Below are 23,620 nucleotides of genomic sequence, written 5' to 3' on the forward strand. Positions count from 1 at the left end.
CCACAGGAGGAGCAAAGGGAAGTTGTATACGTAGAACACCTTGTAGGAAGGTGTGAACATCCGGTAGTGGAGCAATTCTGCATTGGAACCCGATGGACAGAGCAGAGACGTGCACTTGCAGATTCTAGGCTGGAGTCCAAGATCCAATCCAGCCTAAAGAAAGGCAAGTATTCTAGAAACCTTAAAAACTTGAGGGTCATAGTTTCTAGGAGCACATCACTGGAAATATGTATGCTATACCCGGTGATAAATTATGTCCGAGGCCGGTTTACGTGCTCTGAGCATGGTCTGGACCACAGAGTTAGAAAATCCCTTAGTCCTTAGGAAGAATGTCTCAAGAGCCAAGCCGTTAAAGACAGGTGGGCCAGGTCCGGATGTAGACAAGGACCCTGAGACAACAGGTCTGGTCGTAGAGGAAGTTGAAGAGGAACGTCTATGGAGAGACTTTGAAGATCGGAGTACCAGTGGCTTCTGGGCAAAGCCGGAACTACCAACATGACTGTGCCCCCTACCTGTTTGAACTTCCGAAGAACCCGAGGAAGAAGGGAGATTGGAGGGAAGAGGTATGCCAAATGGAAGGTCCACCTCACGGATAATGTGTCCATGAAGGAAGCGTTGGGGTCCCTTATCCTGGCTCCATACACTGGAAATTTGTGGTTGTGTCGTGAGGCCATGAGGTACACATCCGGTAGACCCCATTAATCCATCAGGAGCTGAAAGACTTCTGGATGTAGAGACCACTCCTCTGCATGCATGTCGTGACAGCTGAGTAAATCCACTTTCCAATTGAGAATTCCTGGGATGAACACTGCAGAGATGGCTGGGAGATGGCATTCAGTACATGTGAGAATGCGGGACACTTCTGCCATTGCTGTCCGACTTTGAGTACCTCCTTGGTGATTGAGGTAGACCACTACGGTGGCATTGTCGGACTGTACTAGTACTGGCCTGCCCTGAAGAATATTCAGAGCTAGAGTGAGAGCTCTGTAGATGGCTTGGATTTCCAGGACGTCAATTAGTAAGACCACCTTGGATGGAGTCCATGCTCCTTGGAAGGAGTGCTGGCCGGTCACTGCGCCCCACATGAGTGCCCAGTCAGGGATCCAAAAGGGGCAACCCTTGTTTAAGTGGGACGTCTGTAGCCTCCAGGCTAGGGACAGGTGAACCTCCGGAGAGGCCCATCGTCTGGGATATGAGCAGAATGGGCAGCACGTTCCACCTGGAGAGGATCAGCTGTTGTAGGGGCCTGGAGTGGAACTGAGCTAACTCCACCATGTCGAAGGTGGACACCATGGATCCCAGGGTCTGCATTGCAAAGTGAATTGACACTCGGTGACTGTCTAGTAGTCTGCGCACCCAGTGCTGTAATTCCGAGATTTTGTCCACTATTAGGAAGATTCTCTGTACCTGAGAGTTCAGGAGGGTTTCCAGATGTACCATTCTTTAAGAAAGGTGTCAAGGAAGACTTTTTTCCAGTTGATCAGCCAACCGTGTGTTTGTAGAAAGGCAATGGTTACCTGTAGATGGCGGTGAAGAATTTCTGGGGAGCTGGCCAACAGCAAGAGGTCGTCTAAGTATGGGAGCATCCCATACTTCCCTTGACGACGAAGATAGGCTGCCATAACTGGCATGATCTTTGTAAAGACCCGAGGAGCCGTTGAAAGGCCAAAAGGCAGAGCTTGAAATTGGTAATGTTGCTGTCGTATAGCAAACCAGAGATATTGTTGATAAGAAGGCGCTATAAGTACAGGTAGGTAAGCGTCCTGAATGTCCAGAGACACCATAAAGTCCCCAGGCTCCATAACCAGGACAATAGAGCGGAGGGTTTCCATACGAAACTTGGGTACCATGATAAACCTGTTCAGACAATTGAGATTGAGGATAGGCAGATGAGACCCTTTGGGCTTCTGAACTAAGAAAAGGGCAGAATAGTCCTTCCCTCGCTGTGAGGAGGGGACCAGAATTATTACTTCTGAGAGCAGTAAAAACTGAATGGCACGTTGGAGCAGCAGGGCCTTGCTTGGGTCTGATGGAGGTCCTGTGCAAAAGAACTGCTGGGGGGGGGGGTTCTTTTGCACAGGACCTCCATCGAAGGTCATATCCGTGGGTGACCACTTCTTTTACCCAGGTCTGATGTGGTCTGATGCCAGAACTGGGCGAATTGAAGAAGTTTGCCTCCCACCCCTGGGAGCCCCCAGGGAGAGGCCCACCCAGTCAGACTGAAGGCTTGTCCTCAGGTTTGGTAGATGTACGTCTAGTAGCCCAGGTCTGTTTGGTCCTAGGCTTGGAAGCCTTAGTTGATGCCTGATGCATCTTGACCCTTAGCTTTTCTTTGAGGACGAAAGGACCGAAAGGATGACATCCGAGGCTTCGCATTATATACAGAGGGCAAGAACGCCGTCTTAGAAGCTGCCAAGGTAGTCACAATTTTGACCAATTCTGGGCCAAACAGGATATCCCCAGAATAAGGCAGAGACTCCAATGCCTGTTTAGAGTCTGAATCTGCCTTCCAAGAGTGGAGCTAAACAATACTGCAGGCTACTATGGAAAAGCTGTGGAGGTATTAACCAGACTTTGCACTGAGGTAGTAAATGTGTCTACCCCATGGGGGAGCACCTGCTGTGGCCATCCATCCCATGGTGGATAGTCCACAATTTTTGCCAGCAGTGTTCTCCCCAGAAAATGTTTCCAGCCGGGTGGCATCAAGAAGTAGCCGGGTGGGGGCCTTCGCAATAATAAAATGTTTTAAATCCATTTTTTGAACAGCCCTCAGATGCTGGCCCCTATTGAAAGATACACAGAATATATTTTTTATAGAGCAGCTCCACAGATACTGTCCCCACTTGCAGGCTACATAGAATATATTTTTTATACAGCACCACAGATACAGGACCCACTTTCAGACTCCCAAATAATGTCCCCACTTGCAGGCTCCCAAATACTGTCCCCACAGATTTTTTTTTTTCAGCTCCAACACAGAGTGGATGCAGGTCTACTCTCTTTAATCAGCTCAGGCGACTGTTTCCACCTTAACAGTGCACCTGTGCTTTTACACTGGGGGAGGGATCTTTGCCCTCCAGTCTGCCACCGCTCCTTCAAAGTGATGGACAACGTCCCTCCGCCCCATTGCAGCATCCATTGCCCGGAACTCTCACTCACCCAAATGCCGTATCCCCTGCCTGGCACCTTCCCCCGTCCCAATGTCGCGTCCCCTGCCCAGCACCTTCCCCCGCCCTAATGCACCGCGTCCTGGAACCTTCACTAATGTGTCCTTATTGCCGGCGGACACGGAGCCTCCGATGTGAAGAACATGTGATGTCGGGGCTCGGCGTCACATCCGGCATCCGTGTCAACAAGGACACATTAAGGGTGACCGGGCTACAGGGGACGCGGTGCACTTGGCAGTGCCAAGCAGCAGGCTGCTTGTTATTCTTGCCTCTGCCAGACATAGCTGCAAGAATATTGTAACACACAATCTGACACAGTGTAGTGAGCAACCCAGATGTATGTGTAATATTGCAGTGTAGTGCGCAACAGCGATATATAGTATGTGATAGCCCTCACAAATATAGGGAGATGTGAGGTACAATGAAGCCCCTATACCATAGTATGCCAGGGTTATAGTAGAATAAAGGGAATGATATAAACTGACAGTAATAGGAAAAAAGGTAACGAACAACAGCGCTAGCACAAGTCACAGACAAAGCGGAATACACAATATAACTGCAGTGGGCACTAAAATCAACTACACAGACCAGAGGGGCTGGTAGGACATAGCACTATATAAACCTGGCCCTAGGGAGAGGTATACAAGGAGACTGGACCCAGCGTTCCCGGGGACCTGAATGCAGAAAATGGCTGCTGTGAGTCTCAGAGGGTGCGGAGGGTGAGGGAGGAGCGACAAGACCGCAGTGGAATGGCTCCCTGAGCTGGGGGAGGGACCGGAGGGAGAGAGCCTTCTCCCCTATGCTGACTTTAACCACCATGTCCCCTGGCTTTAATATTGCCCTGCGCCAGTGTTTGTAATGCCCTGGTAGTCTAGTGGAGTCCCGGATGAACCGGTGTCCACATCAGCGACTCCGGTCTGTCTCCTGAGACCGGAGGCAAGACTGCGCATAGACGCGGGTCCCCGCAAGCTGGGATCCGCCTTACCTGTCCCCTTGAGTCCCGGCTGCAGTCTGGGGTACGGGGAGCCCTGGTAGCTAGGTCCCCCTTGGAGCCCCGCCGGCAGTACCTAGCTGAGGGCTGGTGTCACGGCGCCGCAGAGGGGTAATGGAGCAGCAGTGCAGATGTCCAAATGACTGTTTTCCGCTGCTGCTCAGTTGTAAAATAAATGAAAATAAAGGCAAATCATAAAAATAAGCTTGGGCTGCTTATTAGCAGCCCCACTGTTAAAATGGTGATCCAGCTCCTGCCGGACACCAACGAAACTGAGTTGCCCTCAGGTTGTGGGCGGGGTATAGGTTGAAGGCTCGGAGCATCCTGTGATTGAAAAACTTTGCTATTGGTGTCCGGCCCTCCCATACACCACATTGTCTACCCTGTGGAGCCCTATGGACCCTGAAGAAATACTGTATAAAGGGTTTTAAGAAGGCACTGTACAGGAGGGAGAAGAGTGAAAACTCCAAAGACTCAGGGCCTAATTCAGCAGTGGTACGTTTGGGAATCTGCGCAGGACCCATTCTGCGATTGTGCAGAATGGGTCCTGCTAATTAGTTCGCAGACTGTCAGTGATTGACAGTCTGTTTCCATTTGAGGGCGGGGAGGGGGCGGCGATTCCCTCCGTTTCCCACACTTTACTAGTGCCCTTATAGACATTATGCCACGCATTAGCAGTGCATTTATACACATTACAGTATAGTATTCCACAAATGACTGTAATGTCCTTAGACACAAGACGCACGAGTAGAGCCCTTATACTGTAGTGTTCATTCTACTGTAGTATCCTGCACCTAATCATTGAGGGCATAGTGTACCGTAATAAAAAATGTCATTATATTAAAAATACAGTAACTGACTTCTGGTGGGCGGGGCATCTAGTATGGCCGCATTTTAGACAAGCTCCTGTAAGAGACTCCCGATATCTATCCCCAATTGTTCTTTAAGTGTGCTTTTTTCTGCACACTTTTCATATTGGTGCATAGCTCTGGAGACGAGGAGTCTTTTGTTATATTACTTATATTGGTGAATCAACTTAATCACCGGAGTCCGGTCATCAATTTTGGTGGCCTACATGAACGCCTAACTTTTGGCGCGAAAACTGGCGAGGGTGTCTGCGCCTATCCTCCCTACACCAGTCGAGGTGATGGACCGTGCCTGCATCTGAGTCACTAACTTGGCTGTGGAGAGGACTTACCTTTCGTGGAGTTCCCCAGGAAACCTGCTGGGACCATCACCTGTGTGCAGCAATCAGAGCTGTGGTCTGCTGTCAGACGGCTGTGAAGCTCCCTGAAGTCATATCCTGAGTTGTGTTCCCCGTCGGTGACAAGTCTGTGTCCGGCAATTCCCTTTACTGTGACATTTGTGGAGTCTCCGGTGGATAGCTCCTACAGTCAGCTTCAGACCTTCCAGAGCTTGATCCAGCAGGGGAGCTTGGTGGTTATCCTCTTCCCTACACTCCATCTCAGCGGCTGCCACCGGTCCTTGGCTTTGACTGTGGCCCTGAGCTCTATCTGTTCTGAAGATCGCGTCTGGGGAGATTATTCAACCCTCCTGCTACACATACTGGACCCTTGGATATAGTCTACTTGACATTCCCTGAGGGGCTGCTGTGGCTGGGGAGCCGGCTCCGCTGAGATCCCTGCATACATTGATTGACCTGTTGTGGCTGATAGCATTGATCCACTCCACGAGGATCATTACAGCAGTTGCCGACCATCTCTTCCCCGGTATTAACTTTGTTTGTCATACCCTGCTTCTACTAAAATCTCTTTTGTGATTTACATTTCTACTCTGCTCCTTTCCCTCCCGATGTGTTATCTTTACCCTCCCAGACCACCTTCCCGTCCCTAGTCATAGTCTCTCTCTTTTATCTATCTCCTTACCTGATTTTTGCTCTTCTGGAAGCCCCCCTTGGATCTCCGTGAAAAAGGAATTCAGCATGTTTGGGGTGTGAACATAGACTCTAATTGACTGCTCACTGATATTTGGGGTTTCCTAATTGCCCATTGACACATCATCCCTTATTGAGGTGTTATTCAGAATAAGTTTTTCTTTAACCCTCGATTCAGAAAACCTGTTGTCAGTTCTGCACTGTTTGTATTGCTCAATGTGACTATAACCACTGATTTGTGTGATTACTGTAAAAGAGTGTGCTATTTAGTGGTCACTTCACCTATTATTTGCAGCCGTATGGCCATAGTAAATCTATCCATGAATTGTAATGTAGTGACTTTTTTTTTTTTTTTTGAGTGTAATTCTGCTGCCATCTAGTGGCGAAAAAAGGAAAATTCAATTATTCAGACACTTGCTATACAGTAGCCTTTTCTTGTTGGAACTGGGTTACTGTCAGGTTATTTTCATTACATCCATTGTACTGTTTTATGCATATAGACAGAATGTAATGGAGCTCTAATATGTACTTTTTCTGAATACATTTACTCTACTCATTGTTTCAGGAGATTTTGCATTTACTCTGAGAATTCTATATCTAAGTATTACACCTAATAGTGTTTTTTTATAAGTCTTCACCTGCCCAGCTTGATTTGTTGTTTACCAATATGTCACTGTTTGATACTACATTAATGGCTAAGGCACTGGCGACAGAATTGCTTAAGATATTACTGCCTGAACTAGATAAACGATTTGATCGATTAACGTCCACTTTTGACCGGGTTCTGACCCCGTCATCTGACCATCTAACCTGCTATGATATACAGGAACAGGAGGTTGATGATTCCAAGATTTTGTTTGTTCATCAACATGACCCAGAACTGGCATTTGCTAATTTTGTAGATGAAGATACTGACAAAGGCACTGAACCCAATAATCTACAGTCATCGCTTACTGCTCACCTTGTTACTACAGTGCTTGTGGAGGCATCCACTTGTGAGCTGGGGCAAATTTTGTATAACCCACTCTTCTCAGCATTAACCCAAATCTCAGCACTTGATTGGGAGTCTAAAACATTGCAGGAGAACAAAGCCCGTTTGTTGCTCAATGGGGATGTGAGGGGATATGGTAGTATTGGCCTTGTCCAAGCCCAATTCTTGAAATTACCAGCTAACAGCGCGAATATACTTCTGCACAAACAATGGTACCTAATTATTGCAGAACACACTGTTTTGATGCTCAGTCTTTTTGACTTCCTAAGCCTCCCACTGTATATTTCATTATTGTTTCTGAACACCGTTGGCTTTGTGACATGAATAATTGTGTAAACAAATTGTTTATCGGTCTACCAGTGAACGACCTCGGCACCATTTCTCCAACGATCCTATGATCCTAATACATTGCTCTGTGCTCCATAGCTTATTTCGATTTGTATTTGTCATTTAAGCAGGATGGTCCTGTCGGGCGCTTAATATTTTGTTATGTGAATTGCTCTTTTCCCCTCCACCACCCCCCAATTTTTATTTTTTATTATTATTTATTTATTTGTTTTGGTACTGCTATTTTTACGCAAAGGATCTGCATATTCCTCAAATGGAGAGCATTTATCATTTAAGCTTTGACAGCTTAGGCAATCACAGCGGACCTAGGGCCTGATTCAGACCCACTCGCGAGCGGCTGTCCGCTCGCAAGTGGGTCGATGTTCTGGACTGAGCATGCGCACGACGGAGGGAGCTCCGTCGTGCGCATGCACCAGACGCGACGAGCGAAGGAAAGTCCTTCGCTCGTTGTGTCTGATCAAAGGGGGCGTGCTGTCGATGTTGATTGACAGCACGCCCCCTTTGGTAGGCGTGCCGGGGGCATGCCTCCCTGACGGGGGCATTCCCACGGGAACGCCTCCCGTCAGAAGCCGGCCCACTGACATCACTAGTGATGTCAGTGGGAGTGATTTTGGCTCTGATAGAGCCAAAATCACTCCAGAGCTTGCGGTTGAAAACCTCAACCGCAGACTCCGGCTCGCAGTTTCGATGGTCGCGATGGTCAAGACCATCGCGGCCATCAAACTGCACGCTCGTATAGCCTGTGGGTGGTGACCCACAGCTATACGAGCGTCCAGGAGGACGCTCCATTTTCATGGAGGCCGGCCCTCATTCAGAGCGTGCGCTCTGCTCAGAGCATACGGCTCTGAATGAGGGCCCTAGGCCTCTAATCGTGTGCTACTTGGAGAGTTTAGCTGACTGCAGATATATAGAGGCCCCCCGTGGAAACCAGTTCCTCATTGTATACTCTTATAAAACCTTGATATTCTTTGATTTCTCTCACACACGGACAGCATTTAACTTTTCCCCTTTGTGCGGTCACAAATAGATTGATATTTCATACGCTACATTGCCTATTTCATACTGGACCTAAATTTACGACTAAGGCAATTGACTACTACCATTATATTATTGGCTTTGATACACATCTGTTTGTTTTCTTCCCTTAATTATTTTCAGTTATAGCCTATCGTCCCTATATGGCCTATTGGAATACAGAATTTTTATGTTGAGAGATTTTCATTATACATATTTAAAAAAAAAAAAAAAAAAATTCACTGTAAGTTTATTTATTTTTATTTTTCTCCCCGTATTGAGATTCCATAATTGTTTTATTTTACCCTCTATCTCATTAGCAGATACTAAAGTTGGATGCAGTTAATTTTGTATTTTATTTGTAATGTTTGTTCAAGATGTGCCTGACTCTCTCTGGTCCTTCAACCAGAGACAGTTATGTTTATTTGGATTAGGAAAATAAGAAAAGTGGTTGAGGCATAGGCATTTTGCTGCATTTTAGGTAATACTATGTCTGATAATTGTGAAACACATATGTAAAACAAATAATAGTTGTTGTTTTTTCTATCACTCACATATGTATTACATTTTTCTCACTTTGGTTACTGGACAGATTATTATTTTTTTATTTTTTTTTTATCTCGTCATTCTTTGTATTTCTGTCCAATTTTTGATATGTACATGATTTTATATTTGTAGCAATATGTCATGCTTCAGTAAAAAGATATTTAAAAAAAATACAGTAACTGTAGCGATACATCACGTCTACAATTTTGCCTTTAAAAAAAAAACAATATGTCAACCTAACTGATTAGGCCAAGGGTGTCAGAATGAACAATACTGAACCTTAAGGTGTGATTTTATGACAGATGATGCAGCACTTACCTGGATGCAGCTGGCAAGCAAAGGGACATTTTTGTATTGCACGTTACATCACAGTAGTGCAGCTTATTCATGTTACAGTATGTCACGTTACTGTGTCACAGTAGTGCAGCTTATTCATGTTACAGTATGTCACGTTACTGTGTCACAGTAGTGCAGCTTATTCACGTTCCAACACAGTACGGCCATTTATTCACATTACAGTATGTCACAGTACTGCAGCTTACAGAACGTTATGTCACAGTAGTGCATCTTATTCACCTCACAGTGTACGTCACAGTACTGCCCTTTATTTATGTTACGTGACACAGTACAGTATGTCACAGACACAGAGCTCATTTACTAGTGAAGTGCGGTCAGGGTAGGCAGGGGAAGCAGAGCTTTGCCTGTCATAGTCCAGAGTTCTAAGTATAAAAATTATTAGAATAATACAAAGAAGATACAGCACTGTACAGTATTTGTAAGTTAAAGTATAAATATCATATTTGCATTATTCATGTTTGTGCTATTGTAATAATTTTTATAGTCAAAACAATCAAATCATATACAGTATACTGTACAATACAGTATTGTACAACACACTTTTGAAAAGGCATTTCAGGGGGATTGTGAAAGCAACACCTATGAGCGCGGCTACAGTACAGACCATCAGAACGGCGTTTAATGGGTGTGCATAATTAGCAAAGTAGCATCATTACACACGTGACTGGGTTGTATTTTAGCCTGAACTGCTCGCAATGTTGTGGTGGGGAAAGGCTACCACAAGCGCTGCGAGCAGCTCCGATGGCTCTCGATGTTCCTGATTAATCCTACTACTGCCGGAGATGACGTGTGTTGCGAGTGGCAAAGGGGCGTCTTTATACAGGTGCGAGCGCATAGCGCGGCCGCTCGCTATTTCTTAGTGGGCGGCTTTACGTGACGCAGTGCGAGCACATTATTTAAATAGCCGGTCCCTTTTAGCCAGCGAGCGGCCACAAATAGCGTCCAGGTCTGAATCAGGCCCAATGTACACAAGAAACTCGCACAAAAGATGAGGGAATCCGTGACCAAAAGAAAAATACCTGTTGAGGCTAGGTGTGTCAGGGTGGGCGCCCTGTGGATCCTATAAACTTCAAGGAAATAGAGTTAACAAAGGTAAGTCTACCATAATTCTTAATTTCTTCTTCAGGGTCCATAGGGGAACCACAGGGATAACATGGGGATGTCCCATAGCAGTTTCCCCTAAGGGGAGGGGACGCTCCTGAGCAGAAAGAAGAATCCAATGCCCAAAGGAAGCATCCTGAGAGGCAAAGGTATCAAAGGCGTAAAACCGAAGAAAGGTGTGGACGGAAGACCACACGGACGCTTTGCACAACTGTTCAGCAGAAGCGCCACGTTGAACTGCCCACGAAGGTCCCACAGACCTAGTAGAATATGCTACCGAAGGAACAAAAATAGGTTGAATGCGGAGAACACCCTGCAAGAATGTTCTAACATTAGGCAGGGGAGCGATCCTTCGCTGGAACCAGACTAACAGAGAAGAAACCTGAACTCGAAGGGAGGCCAGGCGGCGGGAGCACCACTGAAAGTAAGAGTGCCAAACTCTGTAATAGATGTGGGTTGAGGCAGGCTTATGCACCTTGAGCATCATCTGGACCACAGAGCGAGAGAAACCCTTGGCTCTTAAGAGGGATGATTCAAGAGCCACGCCGTCAAAGTGTTACGGATGTCAGGGATCCAATACCCAAGAATCCTTGTGGAAGAGCGGTGCAGACAAGGTGGAAGGAAAAGTCTTATCGATGGTAAGCGGACACTAATGGAGGCATTTGCGCCAGATAGCTATAGCAGTTGGCCAACCGGTGAAGATGAAGCTGGTGCCGAGGATTTGGCTGAGTGGCTAGACGGAACAGATTAGGCTGATGTTGCGGCTTGAGGCTGATGGAGCGGCTTGAGGCCGGTGTTGCTGCTCGTGCCAATATTGCGGCTTGAAGCCGATGTTGCGGTTTGAGGCCAATGTTGCAGCTTGAGGCTGATGGAGCGGCTTGAGGCCGGTGTTGTGACCAAGTCCGATGCTGCGGCTTGAGGCCGATGTTATGGCCTGATGCCGATGTTGCGGCTTGAGGCCGATGTTGTGACTAGAGCCCGATGTTATGGCCTGAGGCCAATGTTGCGGCAAATGCCCGATGTTGTGGCCTGAGGCCGATGTTGCAGCTTGAGTCCGATGTTATGGCTTGAGGCCGAAGTGCGGGTTGTGGGAGAACGGCTGCTGGGGTGGCTAAGAAGCTGGGTATGCAGGCTGTGGGAGAATGGCTGCTAGAGTAGCTAAGAAGCCGGGTATGCAGGCTGTGGGAGAACGGCTGCTGGAGTGGCTAAGGAGCCGGGTAACAGTCCATGGTGAAATAGCTGGAAGAAAATAGCTGACCATGCAGCTGAGCCGAGCGCTGTGAAATAAACGCTATAGCCGGAAAGGAAGCTAGACTCCAGTGTGTAAAAATAGAGGGAGGACTCATCTGATGACCTGGGAGGAACCCAGCCCAGGTCTCAGCCGTCCTGATCTCCTGGGAGCAGATCCAGTGGGGAGAGCAGGAGAATCTTGAGCCATGTGCAAGTCCTGGACTGGACTAGTAACACAAAGACAGACAAGGTCCGGGTGCAGGCAAGGACCCTGTGCTAGTAGATCCTGCCATAGAGGAAGTGGAAAAGGAGTGTCTATAGAGAGACTCCATAGGTCGGTAAACTAATGTTGCCTGGGCCAGGCTGGGGCTTAGTATGACTGTGCTGCCTTCCTGCTTGAACTTTCGGAGAACCCTCGGGAGCAGGGAGATCGGAGGAAAGAGATATGCAAGATTGAAGTCCCACCACACTGCCAGAGCATCCACGAAGGTGGCTGAGGGGTCTTTGGTCCTGGACCTGTTCCTGGGGACCTTGTGTGTGCCGTGAGGCCACGAGGTCTATGTCTGGCAGGCCCCATTTGTCCACCAGGAGTTAAAAGACATCCGAGCGGAGAGCCCACTCTCCGGCGTATATGCCCTGACGGCTTAGAAAGTCCGCTTCCCAGTTGAGGACTCCGGGGATAAACACTGCCGAGATTGCCAGGAAATGATATTCGGCCCAGACCAGGATGTTTGCCACTTCCCGCATCGACTTCACATGCCTCCCTTATGGTTGAGGTAGGCTATTGCAGTTGCGTTGTCGGACTGGATTTTGGACCGGCCTGCCCTGGAGGAGTTCCTGCACCTGAGAGTGCTCTGTACACTGCTCGAAGCTCCAGAAGTAGTGAGAAGCTCCCAATTTGGAATCCAGAAAGAGCGATCCTTGTCCAGATGGGACGTCTGTAGCCACCATGAGAGGGAAAGCCGAACCTCCAGGGAGAGGAGGATCGCCTGGGACCGGATCAGATGATACTGCCTGTTCCACCGGGAGAATCAGTTGTTGCAGGGGCCTGGAGTGGAACCATGGACCCCAGGACCTGCTTTGCTGAGTGAATGGATATCTTCCGCTTGTGTTGAAAGTATTTGAGAATCTAGGAGTGCCCCCAGATGTACCATCCGCTGTGTCGGAGATAGGGAGGACTTTTTCCAATTGATGATCCAGCCGTGTGTTTGCAGGATGACCACGGTCAGCTGGAGACGGCGTTTTAACACAACCGGTAGGTGTACCAAGATTAAGAGGTCATCTAGGTATGGCAGGATTCTGACTCCCTGGCACCTGAGTTGGGCCACCATAACTGCCATTATTTTGATAAAGACCCGAGGAGTTGTTGATATACCAAAGGGTATCACCCGAAACTGGTAATGTTGCTGCAAAACAGTAACCGTAGGAACCCTTGCAGGGTTGGAGTAATAGGTATATGCAGGTATGCATCCTGAATGTCCAGGGAAACCATGAAATCCCCAGGCTCTAATGTCAGGACAATTGATTGTAGAGTTTCCATGCGGAACTTGGGCACTCGGATAAATTTGTTGAGGGGTTTGGGATTCAGATTAGGCCAAAGAGACCCATTCGGCAAAAAGAGTGGAATAAAATCCAATTCCTCTCTGAGCCGAAGGAACCGGTATTATCACACCTGAACTCAGCAGGGAGTGAATGGCCTCCTGGAGGGCCAAGGCCTTCCTTAGGGTCTGCTGGGGGACCTGTACAAAAAAAAGTCTGCTTCCCACCCTGGGATACCTCAGGAGGCCCGCTCCATCAGGCAGAGGGTTTGTCGCCCGACTTGGAAGCCGGACGTCTGGCTGACCAAGACTACTTGGCGGCCTTGTGCAAACTAGACTACCTGGGAAAGGACTAGGGGCAACTGCTAATGGCAGAAGAGCAGATTTTGAGGCTGCCACTGTAGCCACAATCTTGTCCAACTCTGAGCCGAAAAGCCTGTCTCCAGAGAAGAAGGATTTGAGTGCATTCTTGGATCCTGTGTTCGCCTTCTAGGACCATAGCCAAAGAACCCGGTGGGTGACTACAGAGGTCTTACATGCCTTAGAGGCAGTATACAACGCAGCTTCTCCCAAATAAGAGGCCGCTTCCTGAATATGGGAGATGTAGGCCAGTTGTTCCCTGGTAGCGTCTTATGGCAGGCTCTCTTCCAGTGCCTCTGCCTATCTCTCATGAGCTCAGTGAGCTGTTCTGACTCAGTTAATTCAGCCTTAACCACCTTTTGACATCCAAACATTGGGGTTTTAGACTTAGGGGCTGGATCATCATCCTCTATATTCAGGATCGATTTAACCCCCCTCACTAAAGGAACATCGACTGTTGAATGACAGTGCTCCTCGTCAGTGTGACTCAGAGAGAACCCTGTGCATCATCTACCTCCTCAGATGATGCATCAAAATCTGAAAGCTGGGTAGACTGAGAGGATGATACAGTCCATCTATGTGCTTTGGTTTTGTAATGGTCTGTCCGTCTGTAACCTTTGCTGATAGGCTGCAGACGTTTGAGCCATATTCTGAATGTGGGCATAAACATCCATCCGAGGATGCATAGGGGGTACCGACATAGCAGACTGTAATAGCTGTGGATACCCCATACTGGGAGGCAGCATGGGGGCTGATAAGTGGTCCACTAGCTGTGTCATAACTTAGGATAATGAGGACACCCAAGCTGGCTCCTGGACACCGGCTGGTAAGGTGGACTGGTGTGTAGATTTATAACAATTAGCACACAGACCATCCTGTATGAAATCCTGTGAGGACAAGCCCGCAAAATAGGATTTGCATGTAACCAGCACAGTGGCCTTAGCCTCCTGTTTATCCTTGCCTTTAGCAGACATAGAAATAGCCAGCAAGTAGCACACAATAAGTGTATAGCTAATAATGCAATGTGACACCCTTCACAAATACAAGTAAATGTGAAGTAATAATGAACCCCTACACACCTGGGGGTAAATTCACTATTATAGATTCATTTTTATGACTCTCTGAAATCTCCTGAGATCAAATTGAGGGCCTGATTCAGACCCACTCGATAGATGCGTTCATATGCAGCCATCAGCTGCCAAAGTATGCAAATCCGGCGATCACACGGCAAGACATTAGCATGCCCACAATGTCTTGGCATGTGATCACGTTGTGTATTTAGACCACCAGCCTGTCATAAAACACCCACTTTCCCTTAGTAATACATGTCATCATCAGGAAGTGTATTTAACAATTGGTAACATTGAGTAACATTGTACCCATACACACTTGTGGCTGACCATACCCTACCGCAAGCACTGCAAGTGCTTCAGTGTGTAATTCAGCCATGTCACGTGTATCATGATGCTGCGTCTTAATTATGCACACCTCTGAAACGGTGTTAAGACCCACAGACACGCCTGCGTTCACACCACACCCGTTTCCATCACCCAACCCGTTACCACCCACAAACGGCTCGTCCTGTCACTCATTCTAGCGAGACATCTATGTACAGGGTGCAAACATTTCCCAATCGCATGGACCAGTTCGCGAACGAACTAGGTATCATCCGCGATGGATGACACCTCCCGAATGAACTCTCAGACACGGCACTACAAAGGGAAAAGCCGTGTAAGAGCCTTTCATTCAGGAGGTATCATACAACGCGGATGATACCTAGTATGTGGGTCTTTTTATTTTACAAAGACCAAGCCAATGAACGGCTCACACCTTTGAAGTCAATGGTGAGAGCCACAGGGTTACTAAAGGTAATCCTGCGGTTCTCACCATTGACTACAATGGCTCAGAGAGGAAGGGGCTGACCTCTCTCAGCCAACGAATGCTCAGACACGGCACTAAAAAGGGAAGAGCTGCGTCTGAGCCATTCATTGAGGTATCATCCATTACGGATGATACGTAGTTTGTGGGTAATTTTTTTATTTTACGAAGACCAAGGCTACCTACAGGGAGAAGAGGACTGGTCCAGGTAATGTAGGTATGTGTGAGTGTATGTATTAAACCTATACTATCACGGTGTGTGTGTATTGTCTTTATTTAAACATTTCTTTACAGGTGAACTACAGGTACCCTTAATGCCCCGCATGCTGGTACTTGTGGATCTCCAAGTACCAGCATGCAGGGGGGCTTGCTGGGACCTGCAGTTCTACTCGTAAAGACAATGTTTACACTTCTCTTTTGACACACTTTTACACTATCAACCCGGCACCCACCACTCCAGGGGTGCAGGGGATTGCCCCGAGCTATCAGCCTAGGGAACCCCAACTCCCCAGGCCTGGGCTGACTAGCAGTCAGGAGTAATGTTTTGGCTGGGGAACCCGGTGATAGGGTTTCCCTGGCCGTGACATTACTCCCCCGCTAGAAAGGGTCCTGTGCTGGTTGTGGAAATTACAGGGGAACCCTACGCTTTTTTCCACCTGTAATTCCAGGACCAGGACTGGATCAGAGCTTGGTGCTGGTTGCGCTAAGTACAAGGTAACCCTACGCAATTTTTCCCCTGTACTTACACAACCAGGACTGGATAAGTAAAGTCCGGGGCTGGTTGTGTTTTTAGGGGGGGACCCCACATCATTTTTTTATTTTTTTTTAAACATTAACACTTAACAAGCTTTTTACAGTAAAATACATGCATGCATCTCACTGATGTATGCATGTATCTGTGTCAAATAGAACTGCTCATTCTGAAAACGAAAGCATGAAGCTCTTCTATTTATTTGGAGATTTGCAATTCGATTTTGAGTTACTTTTTCATTCGATTTGCAAATCGAATGTTAGTCAATGAAGGGATCCTATAGTCCTTTATGGGAAAACATCAATGTTTTTCAGAAATTCGATTTCATTTGAAATTAATTTTTCTGTTCGATTTAACATTCGATTTTGACTTCAGTAAATCCTTTCATGAAAATTTTTTTTTAACCAAAATCGAACAGAAATCAAACCTTTGTAAATATACCCCCTGGTAGTTAAGGGTTTTAGAAAGAGCAGCAGGGGTAGATATAACTGACAGTCAAAGTTTAATGGGGCACATCCACTAGCAAACTGTAAAAAGACTGCACGATTACAACATTGTAATCGTGCAGTCGTTTCAGTCTATGCTGTGCCTATACTGAACGATCAGTCGTTCAGTGTAGGCACCCTCCCTCATCCCTGGCAGTTTGACCAGCATGTTCAGGCGATGATAGATGTCAAACACGACCAGCGGTAGCACACATCACTGGTAGTTTTCAAAATTTTTATGGCTGATTTGTGAACAATAATGATATCGTTATCACTCAATCGCTCATTTTAATCAGGTAGTACAGCCATGGCCAAAAATTGAGAATGACACAAGTATTGGTTTTTACAAAGTTTGCTGCTTTTTAGACCTTTTTGTCAGATGTTACTATAGGTATACTGAAGTAAAATTACGAGCATTTTATAAGTGTCAAAGGCTTTCAATCACACAGCAATGCATTAGCACGCCCAGGATTTCTTAAAAAGCGATCACAAAGTATACATACGCCCACTTGTGCTCGTCATGTCCTGGAAGTGTGTGCAACCATCAGTACACCGGATGCGATTGCAGCGCTTGAGGTTGACCATACCCTGCTGCAAACACTTCAGTGTAAAAACAAGCCAGGTGACGTGTTCTATGATGTTTTTAGTTATGCACACCTCTAAAACGCCGTTGAGATGCTCAGGCACGCCTGTGTTTGCACCTCCACTTCCCCATTTTTAATGGCCCGCCCGTTACCACCTACCAACAGCTTCCCCTGTCATTCACTCTGCTGGGCTGTCTATGCGCAGAAAGCGAACGCATTGTGAACTTTCGCTAAGGTATGCGCACACGCAATGCGATGCATAGGCATGCGCACAATGCATACTATCAGCAGCAGCGAGTGTTTGCATCTTAGCGAGCGGGTCTGAATGAGCTCCAATATTTGCAGTGTTGACCCTTCTTTTTCAAGACCTCTGCATTTCGCCCTGGCATGCTATCAATCAAATTCTGAGCCACATACTGACTGATGGTCACCCATTTTTGCCTAATCAATGCTTGGAGTTTGTCAGAATTTGAGGATTTTTCTTTGTCCACCCACCTCTTGAGGATTGACCACAAGTTCTCAATGGGATTAAGGTCGGGGGAGTTTCCAGGCCATGGACCCAAAATTTGGAACTTTTGTTCCCAGAGTCACTTAATTATCACTTTTGCCTTATGGCAAGGTGCTCCATCATGCTGGAAAAGGCATTGTTCGTCACCAAACTGTTCTTGGATGGTTGGGAAAAGTTGTTCTTGGAGAATGTTTTGGTACCATTCTTTATTCACGGCCGTGTAATTAAGCAAAATTGTGAGTGAGTCCTTGGCTGAGAAGCATCCCTACACATGAATGGTCTCAGGATGCTTTACTGTTGGCATGACACAGGACTGATGGTAGTGCTCACCTTTCCTTCTCCAGACAAGCGTTTTTCCAAATGCCCCAAACAATCTGAAAGGGGATTCATCAGAGAAAATAACTTTACCCCAGTCCTCAGCAGTCCATGTACCTTTTGCAGAATATCAGTCTATCACTGATGTTTTTTCTGGAGAGAAGTGGCTTCTTTGCTGCCCTTCATGACCCCAGGCCATCCTCCAAAAGTCTGCGCCTCACTGTGCGTGAAAATGCACTTACACCTGCCTGCTGCCATTCCTGAGCAAGCTCTGCACTGGTGGTGCCCCAATCCCGCAGCTGAATCAACATTAGATGGTGCTGGCACTTGCTGAACGTTTTCGGGCGCCCTGAAGCCTTCTTCACAACTATTGATCCTCTCTCCTTGAAGTTCTTGATGATCCGATAAATGGTTGATTTAGGTGCAATCTTATTAGCAGCAATATACTTGCCTGTGAAGCCCTTTTTGTGCAAAGCAATGATGACTGCTAGTGTTTACTTGCAGGTAGCCATGGTTAACAGAGGAAGAACAATTTAAAGCTCCACCCTCCTTTTAGAGCTTCCAGTCTGTTATTCTAACTCAATCAGCATGAAAGAGTGATATACAGCCTTGTCCTCATCAACACTCTCACCCGTGTTAATGAGAGAATCACTGACATGATGTCAGCTGGTCCTTTTGTGGCAGAGCTGAAATGCAATTTTTCGGATAAAGTTCATTGTCATGGCAAAGAATTAATCTGATCACTCTTCATGACATTCTGGAGTATATGTAAATTGCCATCATAAAAACTGAAGCAGCAGACTTTGTGAAAACCAATGCTTGTGTAAATCTCAAAACTTTTGGCCATGGCTGTATATCACAAGAGCAGAGCTTGCACAAGTCACATACAATGCATATAAATATACTTATAACGGGCACTAAATCAACTACTCAAGCCTCAAAGGGCTGGTAGGATTTGAGCGCTGTATAACCTGGCCACAGGGAGAGGTTTACAGGGAGACTGGACTCGAAACTCCTAAGACCTATAGCTTCAGGAAACCCGATTAATGGCTGCTGAGCGTCTCATATAGGGAGGATGAGCAGCTCAGAGGCGTGAAACCTCTTGTGAGGGATTGCACTCTGGGCTTCCGGGGTAGAGAGCTTACCTCCTCGCTGCTGCATGAACCGCCGGGTGCCGCTGGCCTCTAAGATGGTCCCCGACACCAGCATTTAATTGCCCCAGTGGTCTAGTGAGGGTGAGGATGAACCAGTCACCCCACTGCAGCATCCTCCAGCAGGTCTCCACCACCGAAGGTAAGGACTGCACAATACGCGATTCCCAGCAAGCAGAGAATCACCTTACCTGTTTCTCTCCGTCTGCCCAGCTAGCAGAGCCCCGCTGGCGCCCACCGTAATCGCCGGCCCACTCAACATTGTTGCGGCGCTGGTAGCTGGAGAAGCCGTACAGGTGCCCATTAGGACGCCTTGCTGCTTGCTCAGATAAAAAAAATCCTCATACAAATAAAGCTTGGGGCTGCCTACTTCTTGTTCTAAAGATGTGACCGTTCCTGTCCAGTACCGAACAAAAAACTGTCTGCCTATGGCTGGGGGCGAGGTATATGTGGAAGAGGCCCAGGGCATCCTTGGAGCTAAAGCTTTAACTGTTTGGTGCCCGAATCACACCAACCACACACACCCCATGGTATCCCTGTGGATCCCCTATGGACCCTGAAGAAAAAGAAAATACTGATGTCCAAAATTCCATTATCCCTTTCCAGGTCTCTAACCCAGGGCGCCCACTCTGTAAGGTGCTCACCTTAACCACACATACCAGCTGTATCGAGACTCACACCGGTCATGTATGTGATGGTACGTGTGGCACTTTACAGCACACTAAGTGTGCAATGTCAATAGCGGTTCAGCGTAAAATGCAGCTGGGTGGTATACAGTAACATAGAAATGCCATGTGATGGGAACTTAAGAGCAATTTATTGAGCTCAGTAGTGTTCCTTAAGAATATTAAACTTGAATTGCTGTCTTTATTTAATGCTGGTTGTGCGTCATCTGGCCAACACATATGTATTTTTATAAATGACAGAACTCACACACCAAATGATTTATTTTTAATCCTGTAGTGAAGATTTAAAAGAAAAACAGTCCAGTACTAATGTATAGTGTAAAGAAGACAGGTACAGTCAGCCAATCAGCAGACAGTGCTACAAAATCTTCGTTAGCTATTTCACGCATGTGCCGTTTAGGAAAAGTGACATCTGGTGGACAGAAAGTTGTATTACACACTCCGGATTTTCCAGTGCTTCAGTACGTTACGTTGCGCCTTCCTGCAGCATGCTGCGAGATACATCTCCATGGCAGGGCACGACTAGCATGGCGCACTACATGGCATAGGAAGCAAAGATGTAGCAGGGCACATCTGTAATTATTTTTCCCTCAATACACGTTCTTAATTGATCCAAAATAAGAATTCACTTTATGTGTAGTTTACATATAGTAAACAATAAACAGTAATTTGCATATAGTAGGTATTATAAAGAAAAAAATATATATTGGAAAGAAAAATAAATATTACTCTCCCTAATGCTTCTGGTGTGCGATTTAAACTACGCCCGAAGTAATTTATTTTTGTTTGATTACCCCTTAGTGGGGCTTATGGTTAGACCTTTATGGGTTCTCCCCTCCCCAAAGTCTCCTGAGGCTTTCTTCTTTTGTGGAGAGCTAAAGAAACTAAGGATGGCCATCTATGGTTATCAACTATGCAATGGATAGCAGTCAATGATTTCACCAACCAGATGGTCATCCCTGTTCTTTGACCGACTGGTCCGTGGACCAATTACAACCTGGGGGTAGGGCTTTACGGGTGTCGGGGGCAGGGCTATGCTCCGTGTCCCTGCACCTTGTAAAACAAAAAAAAACAAAAAAACATTTGGTTATGCTGTGCCATCAATGTAGGGAAACCATCTGGTTTTCGCCCATCAATTGTAAACCATCTTCTTAAAAGAAGTTTTGAGGGCATATTTATAATGCTTGCAGGGTGTGCTGGGCACACACGGCACACCCTGTACCCATATTAGTTCTACTTACCGGCGCTGCAGAGCAGCAAAAAAAATCACCGTGAAAATGGCAGCAGACATATTCCCGGTGACTTGCGCAGAAAAGATGTACCTCGGAAAAGGGCACGGGCACCATTTTCCCGGAGACCCACGCATGCGCAGTAGATTCTGGCATGAAACCAGAGTCTACTGTGCTGACATAGAGGAAGGGGCTCAAACCGAGGCTGCACACAGACTACCTTGTCTTAAAACGCTCCTGGATAAAAGCCTGAACATGTCTCCCCAGCCATCACCTAATTGTCACCTTTGCACTTTTAAAAAAAGTGAAAAGATATGTCTATAGGACATATTTGGTATTTGGAGGAGGGTCCAAATTCATTGTTTGCAGAGGGGAGCAGAATATCCTAGCACTAGCCCTGGCTGTAGAGTCTGGCAGCAGGGGCCGGCTGGCATCTACCTCCTGGGCCGGTATGCAGTCGGGAAGCCGGCGGACCTAACCCCGACAGCCGGCTTCCCGACTGTCATATCCCGGCAAGGATCTAATGATAGGCGTTGATATGCCGACGCCTGACGTTAGACATACGCCGGGTGCTCGACGCCCGGTATCCCGATCGAAGGGACGCCGGGCGCCGATAGCCACAGGTGGAGTTAGGTTTAGGGTTCCTGGGAGGGGACATAGGGTTAGGCACCCCTCCGGGAGGTTAGGTTTAGGCTAGGGGAAGGGAGGGTCAGAGTTAGGCACCCCCCGGGGGGGTCACGACGACTTGGGGTTATGCACCCCCACGGGGGATTTAGGTTTGGGCATTTAGAGGGGGGGGGATTAGGCACTGGGGGGGGGGGGAAGGTTAGGCACCCCTAAGGGAGGGTTAAGGGCTAGAAATAGGTTAGTATATACTTACCTTTGACGATCTGGATTTCCTCCTCTGCCGGGATGCCACTGTCGGGATTCCAACCGCCGGGCATGGGTCCGGGGTAAATCATACCGATTCCCCTGGGCAAGTACAGTTTAGGTCACTTGAGGCCGTGTATATCTGCCAGGTTCACATAGGGTCGGTCTTTATGCCATGATATGCCTAGGAGTGCACCTTTACAGGGTACAGCATGCTGCCCTTGCTTACAGGGTGGCGGGGCTGAGTTTGCTCCAGGAGAGACGCTGTAGCAGTAGTCTGTGTGGTAGTAGGGGAGCACATAGTAGGGAGGCTTACAGTCAGGTTTGGGATTACGGACACTAGTGGGAGACACTGTTGGTTTGAAAGACACTGGCACAGCTGGGATTTACTGATTGAATGAGAGATGGGTGCATGACGCCCACATTTTGAGTGGTCACAACCCTCATGAGACAGCATCATAATGTGTGGCCATTTTTTTTGTACACGCCTTCAGCGCATGCACACAGTATATCTTCATACCCCCGACTTTAACCACTGAGAGTATTATTCACAACTTATACTGATTTTATTGACAAGGACCTATAGCGGCTGTATGCAGCACCACCCATTATAAAGGAGTTCAGCAGCAAACTCTTTGTGACCATATACAGATACCAGGCACAGGCTCAGCGCATGCATACAGGTATTACAGTTTGGGTGACTTAAGCATTCCTATTCCAGGCAAAATCGTTTCTAGAGAAGGGGCCCGTGTGCATTCTGTCATGGGTCCCCTCCTCGCTATGCGGCCAGTGTCGCACTTATAGACTCTGAGGACTAGAGTGTGCCCAGTCTATAGCGTATGCGCAGGTCACCGGGAAAACGGCCGCAGCCGTTTTCCCTGTACTGCGCATACGACGGGAAAATGGCAGCAGCAGCCACCAGATGTGTTTTTTATAGGCGCAGACACTGCAGCCAATGTGGGACTCCAACGAGGTAAGTTTTATGGGTGCAGGGTGTACACCCATTATAAAAACGCCCCCTGCATACAGGGGGAGTAATAGTCCCTATACACCATAAGGCCTATAAACCAGTGCTGAATGTACAGTATTCATACAGTACATATGAATAAATGATTTATATCCAACATATGAACAACATTGGAATATTATATGACTGTACCACTGCCCTAACAGCTGCCAGTCAGGTCCGTCCTATGACCCATACACCTGCCTGTGGTGGCTGAGAGGGTCCTGCAGTCACAAGTCTTCTACACCGACAATAAGGCACACCGACAATAAGGCACATGGCTAGGACTTATGGTCCTCCTAGGACTCACCATCTAACTCCATCCCGGACACATCTGGGTTGTCAAAAACAGGGATCCCCTCGCCCTTCTTCATGATCGCATTACTAGGAGGTGGGGGTCCCTGGCTCGCATACATGGATGGTGCACCTAATGGCGCCGGTTTCAGTCTAGTTCCTACTACTTGTCGCACATCATTAGACTCCTCTCCGCACCCTCAGCGCCCAGACCCAGTGCATGACGTGGGAGTGGATTTACTACATGCTAGTACTAGCCTAGAGCGGGAACCCGACCCAACTACGGTCATACAGCTACTTCCAAAGTGCACCATAGACAACGCACT

At 47.3% G+C, this 23,620-nt stretch overlaps 2 protein-coding genes across 3 annotated transcripts in view; one reads left to right on the top strand and one right to left on the bottom strand.

The window, feature by feature from the left end:
* Positions 1-23,488, bottom strand: part of LOC148538954 (eukaryotic translation initiation factor 2-alpha kinase 1-like) — a 222,279-nt gene extending 198,791 nt beyond the window's left edge. Inside the window, exon 1 of the mRNA XM_088451962.1 lies at positions 23,311-23,488. Within this exon, the coding sequence (XP_088308088.1) occupies positions 23,311-23,416 (106 nt within the window). The 5' untranslated portion in view covers positions 23,417-23,488. The remainder of the gene's footprint in view (positions 1-23,310) is intronic.
* Positions 5,143-23,620, top strand: part of RSPH10B (radial spoke head 10 homolog B) — a 61,853-nt gene continuing 43,375 nt past the window's right edge. For both annotated transcript variants that reach the window (XM_088451961.1, XM_088451960.1), the window contains exon 1: positions 5,143-5,888. The gene's annotated coding sequence lies outside the window, so the exon portion shown is untranslated. The remainder of the gene's footprint in view (positions 5,889-23,620) is intronic.

The sequence above is a fragment of the Taudactylus pleione genome, unplaced genomic scaffold (genome assembly GCF_031769625.1).
Source record: "Taudactylus pleione unplaced genomic scaffold, aTauple2 ptg000032l, whole genome shotgun sequence".
NCBI classification, from domain to species: domain Eukaryota; kingdom Metazoa; phylum Chordata; class Amphibia; order Anura; family Myobatrachidae; genus Taudactylus; species Taudactylus pleione.